At 44.1% G+C, this 15990-nt stretch overlaps 1 protein-coding gene across 2 annotated transcripts in view; it reads left to right on the forward strand.

Moving 5' to 3' along the window:
- The first annotated feature begins 1686 nt into the window (after window positions 1-1686).
- Window positions 1687-15990, forward strand: part of CDH15 (cadherin 15) — a 105524-nt gene continuing 91220 nt past the window's right edge. Inside the window, exon 1 of one of the 2 annotated variants that reach the window (XM_068260034.1) lies at window positions 1687-1764. In XM_068260034.1, the coding sequence (XP_068116135.1) occupies window positions 1696-1764 (69 nt within the window). In that variant the 5' untranslated portion in view covers window positions 1687-1695. Of the gene's footprint in view, window positions 1765-11094; window positions 11211-15990 lie in introns of those variants that run through there. The other variant, XM_068260035.1, reaches the window with a different exon arrangement.

Genomic DNA, 15990 nt, shown 5'->3' on the forward strand with positions numbered 1-15990 from the left:
GGGGGGGGGCCATCCACATTTTTGCAGGGGGGCCCGGTGATTTCTAGTTACGCCCCGGATTGAACTTTAGAGTTGCTCTGTTTGATGCAGTGCAAAACTATAGGACAGCGATCTGCCAATGCTCTTACTCCAACTCCAATTTTTTTACATTTTCTGTTCTGTCAGATCAATTCTTTCAGTCAATTTTTATTTAAAATGGATCAAAAATAGATCGATCGATACATTTTGGGGGATCGATTCCCAGCAGATGAATTGAACCACGAATGAGAAAATCGATGAGTATATGGTCACCTATACTGTGGAAACCAGTGCAGAAGATGTCAGCGCTATATAAATAATAATAATCCCATAACTAACTCCCAACTGTTCTGTTTTGGAGGGACAGTCCCTCTTTGGGAGCACAGTCCCCCTGTCCCTTTTTCTTCTTCATTTGTTCCACTTTTAGGACTCATGTACAGATATATACGGTGACCATACGTCCCGCTTTACCCGGGACGCGTCCCACCTTCGCGGGGCGCTGTCCTAGGCTGCATGAGTTCCCGGGAAACGTCCCGCTTTTAGCCGCGGGACGTCCCGCCCTCGGGACTCTGGCCACCGTATATTGCATGAACTGGCAGCGGCGTTTATAGACACCGTGGCAGTTCATAGCTCGAACCCCCGCTCCAGCCTCCTTCGTCTTCCTCTTCCGGCAGAGCAGGGCCCACATTGCGTTTATTTTGTGCTGACATGTTGCCCACATTGTGTTTATTGAGTCCGCCAGGAGAAAAGCGCGATATCAATGTTATTTGTCTTGTCTTATTTGTCTTGTCTTATTTTGTACTGACATGTTGCCCACATTGCGTTTATTTTGTGCTGACATGTTGCCCACATTGCGTTTATTTTCTGGTGTCTGGGGTAACTGTTGCTGCATTTATTATTTAATGGTCATAGATGGCTATGTTTGCTTTGGGGTTACGGTATACTAGTAAATAGCATCACACAGTTTCTGCACACCCATGATGCGAATCCTCGTTTGACCACATCATGGCGTAAACACTGCTGTCTTATGCCTCGCTGTTACATCATTACGTTAGCTCCGCCCATACAATGTCATGGTCACGCCTATTTTTGGGCGTGCCGCACCTCCCCCATTTTTCGCTGCGCCGTGCTGCAGCCCCCTCCCCATTTTTCGGCGGCCCGTCCCAGGTTGAACCCACAAAAATCTGGTCACTCTACCATATAACAAGTGCAGCCATCATGTCCCTCATATAACAAGTGCAGCCAATTAACCCTCAGTAACAAGTGCAGCAGCAGCCATCATGTCCCTCATATAACAAGTGCAGCCATTCCCCTCTCTGGAAAAAGTGCAGCCATTATGCCCCCCTATAACAAGTGCAGCTGCAGCCATCATGTGTCACTTTCTGCATCCAATCACATACCAAACCAGAAGCACCATGTTTTAAATGTGCCCCCCCCCCCAATCCTCTTATTCATCCATCAAGTGGACCAATTGAAATTTATGAGTAATCTCTCTGGGGAGAAAACGAATGCTTGAATGTTAAGAGTTCTTATTGGTTCACTAAATGGACCAATAGGAAGTTGTCTCCGTGGAAATTCAAACCGGCCGTGATTTGTCCTCCTAATGAGTATTGTGGCGGATGAGAACAGCTGCAGATATGATGAGAGAAGAACAGAACTAAACACATACAGAGGAGAATGCCAGAAGAAGACAGAAGTATACAGAAGAAAAACAGATATAAAAACATAAATATACAAAAGATACAGGTGAAAACTGAATGCATGAATATACAATGTATGACCAATTCCGATATTGTAAACGACTTAACCAGGTCCCTCGGAGTTTGCTACAGTATAAAATAAAGGGATTCTACTGTATATAGTTTTATTACAATTAATAAATGTGTCTTAACAGACAAATAACATTTATATTGTGCTGTAGCCTCTAGAGTGCGCTCAGTAGGCATTAGCAGGGTTAGGGAGTCTTGCCCAAGGTCTCCTTACGGAATAGCTGCTGGCTTACTGAAAAGGCAGAGCCAAGATTCAAACCCAGGTCTCCTGTGTCAGAGGCAGAGCCCTTATCTAGTACACTACCCCTACCTATCTATAATTAAGGCTAGGGGAATAAATAATAATTAAAAGAAAAATGTATTTATGAAAATAAAACTAAAATAATTTAAAAATAATCATTTTATAGCAAATTAATAATACATTAATATGGCAACAATACTCAATAATAAAAAAAAATGAACAATCAAAATATTAATAATCACATTTAAACATCACTCTATGTTTGGGCAGATCGATCATGAGACAGATCCCTCTCTAATCGAACTTGATCAGAGAGAGAGATCTGCTGCCTGCCCATACACCACAGACCAATATCTGTTTAATTTCAGCAATAAATCTACCAGAAATCGTCCTCATGCCACCACCTCCACCGCCTGCCTGGCCACCCCCCTTGTTGAAGTGTGTCTGTGTAGGTCTTTGGTGATTCCTTCACAAGGGAGAGGGTTGTCCCAGACCTATAGAGAAGGTGAGACCGGGAGCCCTTATGGTGTAGTATCGTTAGGATGAGTGAGAGAGCAGAAATGTGGATAATATATACTCACAAAGGTAGGTTGCAATCCTGAAACCACCGTAAGTGCATGCGGAAAAACCCGTTTACGCTCGGTAACCCAGAACCCTCTGGATCTAGGTGGTCGCTCTCCTCCTATGGTCCTGTCCACTGGTGGACTGTACCGCCCAGTGGTTGGGACGGCACCTCAAAGAGGTGTTGGATACACAAGTAATAGCACGTCGGTGGAGGAGCCCAAGAGTATATTAAGCAGTAACAGATTAGTAATAAAGGAGGTCTCTTACCTCCTAAGAAGACTCACATAGATGGAAAAAGGAGTCTTTATTAATAATGGTAGACAACATGTTTCACGGGACACAGCCCGTTTCCTCAGGTCAATAAAACAGGTAACCTATGCGCCCTTGCTCTGCACGGCTGTTAGTTAAGGTTATCTGTTTTATTGACCTGAGGAAGTGGGCTGTATCCCGTGAAACGTGTTGTCTACAGTATAACCATTTTTAATAACGACTCCTTATTCCATCTATGTGAGTCTTCTTTGGAGGCAAGAGACCTCCTTTATTACTAATCTTGGTTGGGTTGTCTTGGCACCCTATGGAAAAAAATACAGGAGACAAAAAAGGGAGCCCGATAGTGCAGTATGTCAATAGTAAGTGTGTGGAGAAATCAATTGATTGAAAGGGCTACTCACAAAGGAGGGTTGCAAGGGGCAACCGACCACAGGAAGCAGGTGGAGACCATAAACCCGACTCCACTCGGGGCGGTCCTGGACGGACCTGGTTGCGGTCGCTCTCTTAGATGAAAAAGGATGGACAAAACATTAACCGTGGTAAAACAACGGGTGTTCTGTCACCACCCCTCGGACAAACATGTACGGGGTATAACTATGCACAATAAGGGAAAGAGGCGGCCTGATTTGAATAAAAGCTTTTAAAACCAGTTTAAAAACGAAAAAGAATAATGAGGTATCTTACCTCAATGACGAAATCTCTGTAAACTTACAAAAGATTTTTATTTGAGCACAGGCAACGCGTTTCGCGGGTCTGAGCCCGCTTCCTCAGGCCAATACAGTGCCAAATGACAGAAATCATGTAGCATAGGGCGCCTCCACCGACATGCTATTACTTGTGTGCATTTGTTAAAGTGTCCCCCAGATACCCATGCTCGGTAAAGTCTTACCTGTCTGCCGGTGCGACTTCTAGCCTCCCCCGGCGTTCATCACTGCGAGCAGCTGTACCATGTGGCACCAGGTAAGCCCAGCAGGCATGGACCATCGAATTAGATAATTACTATCAAATCGGATGCAAATTGGCGCCACCACCAGTGCTGGTCGTAATGGAGAAAGCTACGCTTACGGATCATTACGCGTAATTTTACGCTATTACGCATTACGAAATTACGCTTACGGCATAGACAGTCAATTTCGGTACATGTCTATAATTACGCATAGCACTTACGCAATTACGCGTAAGTATACCGTAATTCAGGTTATTACGTTATAGGTTTACGCGTAAAATCCTACTAGCAATTAATGCGTAAGGTCATGCTGCCAAGCGGAAAAGTTGACGCATGGATCAATGGTAGGTAGCCGCCGACTTTAAGGGTTAATAGCAAAGCCCCCTTAAGTGCTAAGAGCCTCAAATTTGGAGAATATATTAAGGAGATCAGAAGGAATAAGAGGAAAAATTTTTTTTCAAAAAGACCTTATAGTTTTTGAGGAAATCGATGTTAAAGTTTCAAAGGAAAAATATATACATTTAAAAACCCGCCGACTTTAACGGTTAATAGCAAAGCCTGCTTAAAATTTAGGAACACCAAATTCACAGGGTATATTAAGGGGATCAGTGGGAATAAGAGGAAAAAAATTTTTTTTTCAAAAAGACCTTATAGTTTTTGAGAAAATCGATTTTTAAGTTTCAAGGGCGAAAATGTCTTTTAAATGCGGAAAATGTCAGTTTTTTTTGCACAGGTAACAATAGTGTTTTATTTTCATAGATTCCCCCAAGTGGGAAGAGTTTTACTTACTTCGTTCTGAGTGTGGGAAATATAAAAAAAAACGACCTGGGGTCCCCCCTCCCAGACCTCTTTAACCCCTTGTCCCCCATGCAGACTGGGATAGCCAGAATGCGGAGCACCGGCCGCGTGGGGCTCCGCACCCTGACTATACCAGCCCGCATGGTCCATGGATTGGGGGGTCTCGGAAGGGGAGGGGCAGCCAAGCTTTCCCCTCCCCCTCCGAGCCCTTGTCCAATCCAAGGACAAGGGGCTCTTCTCCACCTCCGATGGGCGGTGGAGGTGGAGGCCGCGATTTCCTGGGGAGGGGTTCATGGTGGCATCTGGGAGTCCCCTTTAAAAAGGGGTCCCCCAGATGCCCACCCCCCTCCCAGGAGAAATGAGTATAGAGGTACTTGTAGTACCCCTTACCCATTTCCTTTAAGAGTTAAAAGTAAATAAACACACAAACACATAGAAAAAGTATTTTAATTGAACAAAAAACATAACCACGAAAAAAGTCCTTTAATATTCTTAATTAACCATTAATACTTACCTGTCCCTTTAGAAGGCCAGTTCCCACGCAATATCCTCGGAAATATACTAATCAGTTACAATGTAACAAAGTTATTACAATGTAACAACTTTGTTACTTTGTAACACCACCGCACCCGACGTCACTCGCCGCTCACCCGCCGGCCGCCGCATACACGCTAGTCCCCGCCGGCTCCCGCCGTCCACTCCGCCCACACCTGTCACTCATATACATGCTGGCACCCATGGGTGCCAGCATGTATATAGGTGACATGTGGGAGAGGCGGGGAGGGCAGCGGAGCCGGCGGGGACTTAGCGTCCCTTCACCCGACAGAGCTCTGAGCTATATTAGCTCAGAGCTCTCGAAAGCATCTTTGTATTTGGGCTCCAAGGAGCCCCATTGGTCCTTAGCAGACCAATGGGGTTCCTTCAAATCAGAAGGAACCCCATTGGTCTGCTAAGGACCAATGGGGCTCCTTGGAGCCCAAATACAAAGATGCTTAGAGAGCTCTGAGCTATAGCTCAGAGCTCTGTCGGGTCCTGCAGCACAGACACGGTGGCGGCGGCGGCGGTGAGTGACGTCGGGTGCGGCGTAGTTACAATGTAACAAAGTTGTTACATTGTAATAACTTTGTTACATTGTAACTGATTAGTATATTTCCGAGGATATTGCGTGGGAACTGGCTTTTAAAGGGACAGGTAAGTATTAATGGTTAATTAAGAATATTAAAGGACTTTTTTCGTGGTTATGTTTTTTGTTCAATTAAAATACTTTTTCTATGTGTTTGTGTGTTTATTTACTTTTAACTCTTAAAGGAAATGGGTAAGGGGTACTACAAGTACCTCTATACTTATTTCTCCTGGGAGGGGGGTGGGCATCTGGGGGACCCCTTTTTAAAGGGGACTCCCAGATGCCACCATGAACCCCTCCCCAGGAAATCGCGGCCTCCACCTCCACCGCCCATCGGAGGTGGAGAAGAGCCCCTTGTCCTTGGATTGGACAAGGGCTCGGAGGGGGAGGGGAAAGCTTGGCTGCCCCTCCCCTTCCGAGACCCCCCAATCCATGGACCATGCGGGCTGGTATAGTCAGGGTGCGGAGCCCCACGCGGCCGGTGCTCCGCATTCTGGCTATCCCAGTCTGCATGGGGGACAAGGGGTTAAAGAGGTCTGGGAGGGGGGACCCCACGTCGTTTTTTTTTTATATTTCCCACACTCAGAACGAAGTAAGTAAAACTCTTCCCACTTGGGGGAATCTATGAAAATAAAACACTATTGTTACCTGTGCAAAAAAACCTGACATTTTCTGCATTTAAAAGACATTTTCGCCCTTGAAACTTAAAAATCGATTTTCTCAAAAACTATAAGGTCTTTTTGAAAAAATTTTTTTTCCTCTTATTCCCACTGATCCCCTTAATATACCCTGTGAATTTGGTGTTCCTAAATTTTAAGCAGGCTTTGCTATTAACCGTTAAAATCGGCGGGTTTTTAAATGTATATATTTTTCCTTTGAAACTTTAACATCGATTTTCTCAAAAACTATAAGGTCTTTTTGAAAAAAATTTTTTTCCTCTTATTCCTTCTGATCTCCTTAATATATTCTCCAAATTTGAGGCTCTTAGCACTTAAGGGGGCTTTGCTATTAACCCTTAAAGTCGGCGGCTTTTTTATATTATACGGGAGCGTAATATTACGCGATTACGGCAGACTGTGTAATTTCAATGGGAGTTTACTGTCTTACGCGTAATTTGTTACGCGTAAAACGTAACCCTACGGTCTACGCGTAATTAATTACGCGTAATACCGTAACCTTACACGTAACGCTTACGGTGCATTTGTAGTGAATTACGATGCGTAATTACGCTAATGCGTAATTTCGGCCCAGCACTGGCCACCACAAGCATGCCCGTTCGACGATTCGACCATTTTCGGCTCGAAATTGGTCACATGTATTAATTGGATATGCTGCAAGATGTCAGGCCGATGTTGACCGGGTGAGCAGCTGTAACGGCGTGCGATATTGGGATGAGCGGCAAACACAACTGATCTGCTGGCGCTATTTCCCCTATTGTGAATGTCCTCCCCTGTCTGCATTGCGCTGAGCTTCTGCAGAACACACGGCTAAAGTCGGAAGCCTGCCCGTAATGTGGAAAAGGCAATAGGGACCACAGCGGGAGACAGCTGAAGTATTAAATGCATGGGCGAGGGGGACATTGTCATTCACATGGGGGGGGGGGGGGCAGAGACTGAGTTAACAAGGTGACGTCACAAGGCCAATTCCCAAGAGAATCTCAGAAATCGGTCTGCTGGTGTATAGGAAGGCAACAGACCTCTCTCCAATCCAACGGTCAATCTGCCCCATAGCTTCCAACTGTCCCTCTTTCTCTTTCTGTCGTGTCCCTTCCTCATTGTCCCTCTTTCAGGATTGATGTACAGGTCTGTGTTAATAGATGTATTTTTCTACTGAAAAATGTATTTAACTGACTTTCAATTGTATTCCCAACAATTCAATTGATCTATTTCTTGTTTTGAAATGCTAAAATGAAGAAAACCTAATGATGATAAAAGGACCAGCGTGGTGTGAATGATACAATTACACCTTTTCAATCTGAATTCTTTGTAATATGCATTGCGAGGGGTGTGGTTGAAGGTGTGGCAGGGATAGTGTCCCTCTTTCTTTCCCCAAAAGGTTGGGAGGCATGCATACATCCTCTAATGCAGGCACGGGGAAAACTTGGCCCTCCAGCTGTTGAGGAACTACAAGTCCCACAATGTATTGCAGGAGTCTGACAGCCACAGTCATGATTCATAAAGGCAAATGCATTGTGGGATTTGTAGTTCCGTAACAGCTGGAGGGCCAAGTTTGCCCGTGCCTGCTCTAATGTATGGTCACCTTTAGGAGTCAACACCAATGTGCAAAGAACAGGAATTTGCTCTGGCACAAAGGATCAGAGTGAAGACCCATCGTAAACATGTCATTGATTAGGTTTCCTGCGCCCCTCCATCCCATAGCAACAGCGCATTGTCTGCTGACTTCTCCTCTGCAAAAGTTTGTTTTCTTAAAACAGAAAGTGTTTGCGATAACAGTAAGGAGGCTTTTAGGACCATTGTAGCCCCTCACACACTCCAATGAGTTCTGGGTCACCATGAGCTGGCTGGTAAGTCTGTTCCCCTCTGCACTTGGCCCTAGACCAGGCATGGACAAACTCGACCCTCTAGCTGTTACAGAACTACAAGTTCCACAATGCATTTGCCTTTATGAGTCATGACTGTGACTGTCAGACTCCTGCAATGCATCGTGGGACTTGTAGTTGCTTAACAGCTGGAGGGCCAAGTTTGCCCATGCCTGCCCTAGACTATGATACATACACTACACCATACATGCATAAATAGACATATGACTAAGGTAGGGACTAGACTGTGAGCCCCTCTGAGGGACAGTTAGTGACAACTAGCGCCAGCATATTACACAGCACTGTACAGAGTATATTAATAATAACAAATTATTGTTGGGACCTCTAATGGACAAAAATCTAATCAATCTGATCAGATTAATGAAATCGATCCTAATTTCACTTTGATCCCATCAATCTGATTGGATTGGTTAGGAGATTTTTGTCCATTAGGCTCTCTGTACACTGCATGCGATTCCAATTCCGATTTTTAATCGTTTTTTACATCCGATTGCGATTTTTAATCGTTACTGCATGCTGCGTTTTTTCCTACGTTATTCTTTTGATTGCATTTAGGGAAAATTGGAATTGCAAATCGGAAATGGAATCGCAAAACGGATTTGCAGTATTGGTCCCAAACGCTCATTTACAATCGTTCGTATGACGAATCGCTCGTAATTGATTGCTCAGCAAATGTTATCATTAGTGGCCACCTTTAGGCTATGAAAGCTGGAAAAAGCCCCAAGTAAGTAAAATAGAACTCGTTCCCCCGTCTCGGGTACAATTTAAGCCCCGTCCACACGCTAAATGAAACTCTGCCAGATCGGCTTATCATGTCTGATAACACATCCAGAGCGTGTACAGCAGTCTCCTTCCTGGTGGATCCCTTCGGTCAAGATATGGTCAAGAGCATTGTTCACCCCCCGGCCACCCCATGATGTCACTCCCGCACCACTAGGTCCGCCTTTTGTTATTCTCCCCCCCCCCCCCCCCCCCCGTACAGCCCTGGCCCTGCAATGTGGCCTGGGGGATGGGGTCCCCGCCAGATGACATACTTGATACGTGTGTACCAGGCTTTAAAGCAGTACTAGCTAATGACCCGGCGTTGCCCGGGTATGTATTTGGCTGGTGTTGGCTCCGCCCCCTTTTCCTAATCCTAACACACAATTACTCAGTGACCAAGTTTGTGAGCTTTGCGATCTTTGGCATCAATAATTTGCATTGAAATGAAAAAATCTGATTGGCTGTTTGTGGCTCCACCCCCTTTTCTGAATTTGAACCCTAGTCACCCAATGACCAACTGTATCAGGTTTGAGGCTTGTGCCATTAACAGTGCAAGAATGACAGCAATTAAATATTCCCCTTGAAAATCAATAGGTGAATTTTGATTGGCTATTATAGGCTCCACCCACTTCCCTGAATAGTAATCTCAGTCACCCAGTGACCAACTGTGCAAAGTTTGAGAACCGTGCCATTAACAGTGTAACAATGGCTGCCCACTTTTTGGTTATGGGGATAAAAAGTATCCTATATGTTATTCCGGGTAATATACTGTATTATGTGTGTGCCAAATTCCATTCACATCCGATCAGCCATTGTTGCGTGATTGAGTAACAAACATCCAAACTTTAAAGGGACCCTAAACTGAGAAGGATATGGATTTTTCCTTGTAAAATAATACCAGTTTCCGGACTCTCCTGCTGATCCTGTGTCTCTAATACTTTCAGCCACAGCCCCTGAACAAGCATGCAGATCAGGTGCTCTGACTGAAGTCAGACTGGATTAGCTGCATGCTTGTTTCAGGTATTCAGCCACTACTGCAGCCAAAGAGATCAGCAGGACTGCCAGGCAACTGGTATTGTTTAAAAGGAAACATCCATATCCCTCTCAGTTTAGGTTCCCTTTAAGGCTATGTTCACATATAGCATAGCGTGAAAATCCTGCCTTTTCCGCAGGGGCGTTTGCGTTAGGGTAATGCGTTTTTACTGTATTTTTGGTGCGTTTGCGTTTTGCAGGGTGTTTTACGCAGATACGTTTTTCATGCGTTTTGCATGCGTTTTAGTGCGTTTGCAATTAGGTAAGGTAACATAACCAAGCAGCTCGGGGTGACCAAAACCACTGGGAATTTGCGTTTTGTATGCGTTTTTCTTCAATGTATGCAAATCAATAGGAAGACAACAGGAAGCGGGAACACATCACAGATATTTACTTTTTAATTAAAAACGCACTAAAAATGCATTGAAAACGCACAGCATATGCGTTCCCATAGACTTCCATTATGTGCGATTTGGCAGCCAGCCTGCACATTAGGCAACACTACCAGCGTCTGCAGAACGCTTACTGTACAACGCAAGTGCAATCCTGGTCCTTCTGCGTCCCACAGACTAACATTGCTGCATATTATACAACACTACCGGCGTCTGCAGAACGCTTACTGTAAATCGCAAGTGCAACGCTGGTCCTTCTGCGTACCATAGACTAACATTGCTGCATAAAACACAGCATTTCCCGCTCCGCTAGCGTTTCTGCCCTGTGTGCCCCGACGTCACATTTATAATATTAGTGAGATTGTAGAGTGAGTAACAGGTGTCGGATCTCGCATTGTCCCCGCATTCCTCCGCTGTTTTGATCCCCCCAATAATAGTGGGGTCCTGAGCCGGGGAGTGACCTTGGATAGAGCAGAGACTGCGACTGGCACAGCTGCAGCCCCTCTCTGAGCGCACACAGCCTACACCCCCCACACCCCTGTGATTCCCCCTCCCACCTCATGGAGTAAAGTTACACTTCACAACATTTGTGCTGTCACTCACACAGAAGTGGAGAGGGATCCTGGGACACAGGCCGACTCACAGACATTTGTCCTGATCCCAGGGAGAGACAGCAGGATGGAGGGATGGAGGATCCTGCTGGCCATGTGCTTCCTTCTGACCCTCTGCTGCCAGGTAAGGGAACCCATATTTTATGCCAGTCCTGGGGGGATAGTCACATTGTACTTATCTGGGCAGCACGGTGGCGTAGTGGTTGGCGCTTTGCATCGTTGGGTCCCCGGTTTGAATCCCAGCCAAATCTGCAAGGAGTTTGTATGTTCTCCCTGTGTCTGCGTGGGTTTCCTCCGGGCACTCCGGTTTCCTCCCAAAACATACAGATACGTTAATTGGCTTCCCCCTAAATTGGCCCTAGACTACAATACATACACTACACAATATAGACATATAACCATGTTAAGGGACTAGATTGTGAGCTCCTCCAAGGGACAGTTAGTGACAAGACAATATACTATGTACAGCGCTGCGGAAGATGTTGGCGCTATATAAATATGAAATAATAATAATCTGTAGATAGGGTTTTGCCTAAGGCTAGGCTCACAGCGGGTGTTTGTTCCACGTAAAAGGAAGGAATGCAATGGAACAGAAAAGTCTCACCGCATGTTATCCGCACCTTGCCTTGCAGTGAACCATACAGCCAATGAAAAGTATGCTTCACTGTTAACGGTCCAATTTCTAGTGAAAAATCGTTAGAGCGATCAGAAATTCTAATTGGATTGGTTGTAAATAATCTCCACTGATGGGCACATTCGATTACGAACGATTATAAAAATAGTTGTGCGATTGGATTTTGGTCAAACCAAAATTTGGATTTGCTTATTGGTTGTTTGTGATAGATAGGAAGCAAATATTGGTTCGTTGATGGTGTAGTGAACGACTTTTCTTCCAGTCAGAATTATCTGATCGCTCGAACGATTTTACGATAGAAATTGGATAGTTAGTGGCCACCTTTACTGTTAGTAATTTACGGTGGCATGCCGTTAGACCGCACCGGGCGCATTGTGAACATAGGTGTTGCATTGTAGTGTGACATTCTGCATTATATTGCAGCCGTTGCGTCGCGCCACTGTGAACATAGATTAATGCTGTCTATATACTAAGCAATTTTCTAACGTTATCAATCTCACAGTTTGAGCCCAATAACCCAAAGTAAAATCGTGAGTGACTTAAAGGGGTTCTGTGAGGTGTAGAAAAACCCAAAAAGCGTCACTTACCTGGGGCATCTATCGGCCCCCTGCAGCTATCAAGTCCCACGCTGCCACTGAAGCCTCCGCCGTTCGCCGCCGCCGGTGACCTGATAATTATTTGTCTAACTAGCCGAATAGCACTGCAGCAGTGGCCACGTTCGCCCTCGCTCCCCCGCGCATCATCGGGAGCTCACTGTGCAGGCGCAAGAAAACTTCAGTGACGGCGTGGAACTTAATAGCTGCAGGGGGCCGGTAGAAGCCCCAGGTAAGTGACGCTTTTTGGTTTTTTTACACCCCACACAACCCCTTTAATGCATGTCCACTGTCTATTACACCATAATTATTATTCCTTATTCCTATGGAGCCAACATCTTTTATTTACGCTGTACATAGTACAAAGCAGATAATAGGATCATCTCCAAATAGCAGATAAATAAAGATGGATCAAACTTTCAAACCGTTCCAGGTGATTTATTGTAATAAAAATAAAATGATAAACACACTATTCACCATCAATAAAAAGAAGAACTGTTATGATTTTGCTATTATAGTATTAATGAATATAGCACTGATATCTTCTGCAGCACATTACAGAGTACATAGTCATGTCACTGACTGTCCTCAGAGGAGCTCATAATCTAATCCTACCATAGTCATAGTCTAATGTACTACCATATTATTATTATGTATTTATGTAGCACTGATATCTTCTGCAGCACTTTACAGAGTACATAGTCATGTCACTGACTGTCCTCAGAGGAGCTCACACTCTAATCCTACCATAGTCATAGTCTAATGTCCTACCATATTATTATTATGTATTTATATAGCACTGACATCTCCTGCAGCACATTACAGAGTACATAGTCATGTCACTGACTGTCCTCAGAGGAGCTCACAATCTAATCCTACCATAGTCATAGTATAATGTCCTACCATATTATTATTATGTATTTATGTAGCACTGACATCTCCTGCAGCACATTACAGAGTACATAGTCATGTCACTGACTGTCCTCAGAGGAGCTCACAATCTAATCCTACCATAGTCATAGTCTAATGTCCTACCATATTATTATTATGTATTTATATAGCTCTGACATCTTCTGCAGCACATTACCGAGTACATAGTCATGTCACTGACTGTCCTCAGAGGAGCTCACAATCTAATCCTACCATAGTCATAGTCTAATGTCCTACCATATTATTATCATGTATTTATATAGCACTGACATCTCCTGCAGCACATTACAGAGTACATAGTCATGTCACTGACTGTCCTCAGAGGAGCTCACAATCTAATCCTACCATAGTCATAGTCTAATGTCCTACCATATTATTATCATGTGTTTATATAGCACTGACATCTTCTGCAGCACATTACAGAGTACATAGTCATGTCACTGACTGTCCTCAGAGGAGCTCACACTCTAATCCTACCATAGTCATAGTCTAATGTCCTACCGTATTATTATTATGTATTTATATAGGACTGACATCTCCTGCAGCACATTACAGAGTACATAGTCATGTCACTGACTATCCTCAGAGGAGCTCACAATCTAATCCTACCATTGTCATTGTCTAATGTCTTACCATATTATTTATATAGCACTGGCATTATCTGCAGCACTGTACAGAGTACATAGTCATGTCACTGACTGTCCTCAGAGGAGCTCACAGTCTAATCCTACCATAGTCATAGTCTAATGTCCTACCATATTATTGTTATGTATTTATATAGCACTGACATCTTCTGCAGCACATTACAGAGTACATAGTCATGTCACTGACTGTCCTCAGAGGAGCTCACAGTCTAATCCTACCATAGTCATAGTCTAATGTCTTACCATATTATGTATTTATATAGCACTGACATCTTCCGCAGCGTTGTACAGAGTACATAGTTATGTCACTGACTGTCCTCAGAGGGGCTCACAATCTAAACCTACCATAGTCAGTCTAATGTCCTACCATATTATTATTATGTATTTAGATAGCACTGACATCTTCTGCAGCACATTACAGAGTACATAGTCATGTCACTGACTGTCCTCAGAGGGGCTCACAATCTGATCCTACCATAGTCATAGCCTAATGTCCTACCATATTATTATTATGTATTTAGATAGCACTGACATCTTCTGCAGCACTTTACAGAGTACATAGTCATGTCACTGACTGTCCTCAGAGGAGCTCACACTCTAATCCTGCCATAGTCATAGTGTAATGTCCTACCTTATTATTATTATGTATTTATATAGCACTGACATCTCCTGCAGCACATTACAGAGTACATAGTCATGTCACTGACTGTCCTCAGAGGAGCTCACAATCTAATCCTACGATAGTCATAGTCTAATGTCCGACCATATTATTATTATTATGTATATAGCACTGACATCTTCTGCAGCACATTACAGAGTACATAGTCACGTCACTGACTGTCCTCAGAGGAGCTCACACTCTAATCCTACCATAGTCATAGTGTAATGTCCTACCATATTATTATTATGTATTTATATAGCACTGACATATACTGCAGCACATTACAGAGTACATAGCCATGTCACTGACTGTCCTCAGAGGAGCTCACACTCTAATCCTACCATAGTCAGTGTAATGTCCTACCATATTATTATTATGTATTTATATAGCACTGACATCTTCTGCAGCACATTACATAGTACATAGTCATGTCACTGACTGTCCTCAGAGGAGCTCACAATCTAATCCTACGATAGTCATAGTCTAATGTCCGACCATATTATTATTATTATGTATATAGCACTGACATCTTCTGCAGCACATTATCATAAACTCCAATTGATTTTGAATGATGTTTTGGTGATCAGACAGAGTGGTAAATTTTCCGTTGGTAGTCCAAAATATTGTTCTCATGGACAGTTTGTCTGTTTCCCAAACACTTTCTGATCAGCTATCTGGGAGTGTCCTTAAAGGACAACTGAAGTGAGAAGACTATGGGGGCTGCCATATTGATTTTATTTTAAACAATACCAGTTTCCTGGCAGCCCTGCCGATCTATATGTCGAAAGAAGTGTCTGAATTACACCAGAAACAAGCATGCAGCTAATCCTGTCAGATCTGACAATAATGTGAGACATACCTGATCTGCTGCATGCTTGTTCAGGGGCTGTGGCTAAAAGTATTAGAGGCAGAGGATCAGCAGGAGAGCCAGGCAATTGGTATTGTTTAAAAGGAAATAAATATGGCAGTTTGGATGAGGTTGGGCAGGTGAAGGTCAGCTCAGACTCAGCCTTTCTGACCAAGGGAAGTATGTAAACAACAGCACATGCTAGCCAGGTAAATCTAGAGAGAGAAGATGGAGAGAGGGGGGCTGACCTGCTCTTTCAGTTGCTATGCAAGCCCCAGTTGGGTGTCAGAGAACCCAGCACAGGAGATGCCCACAGTACTTTTTTAGACAACAATTTTAAGATGTAGTTAAAATAATTACTTGTAAAAATAATGGCTCTGAATGCTTGTTTAGGGTCTATGACTGAAAGTATTGTTCATCATATAAACATTTAAAAGCCGCTCGTTGTGTCTGAGCCACAGCCCTGCAACAAGCATGCAGCCAGACACACCGGAGTCACACCGGAGTCCCAGCCCTGCAACAAGCATGCAGCTAGCGGAGTCACACCGGAGTCCCAGCCCTGCAACAAGCATGCAGCCAGACACACCAGAGTCCC

The sequence above is a fragment of the Hyperolius riggenbachi genome, chromosome 11 (assembly GCF_040937935.1).
Source record: "Hyperolius riggenbachi isolate aHypRig1 chromosome 11, aHypRig1.pri, whole genome shotgun sequence".
Lineage (NCBI taxonomy): Eukaryota > Metazoa > Chordata > Amphibia > Anura > Hyperoliidae > Hyperolius > Hyperolius riggenbachi.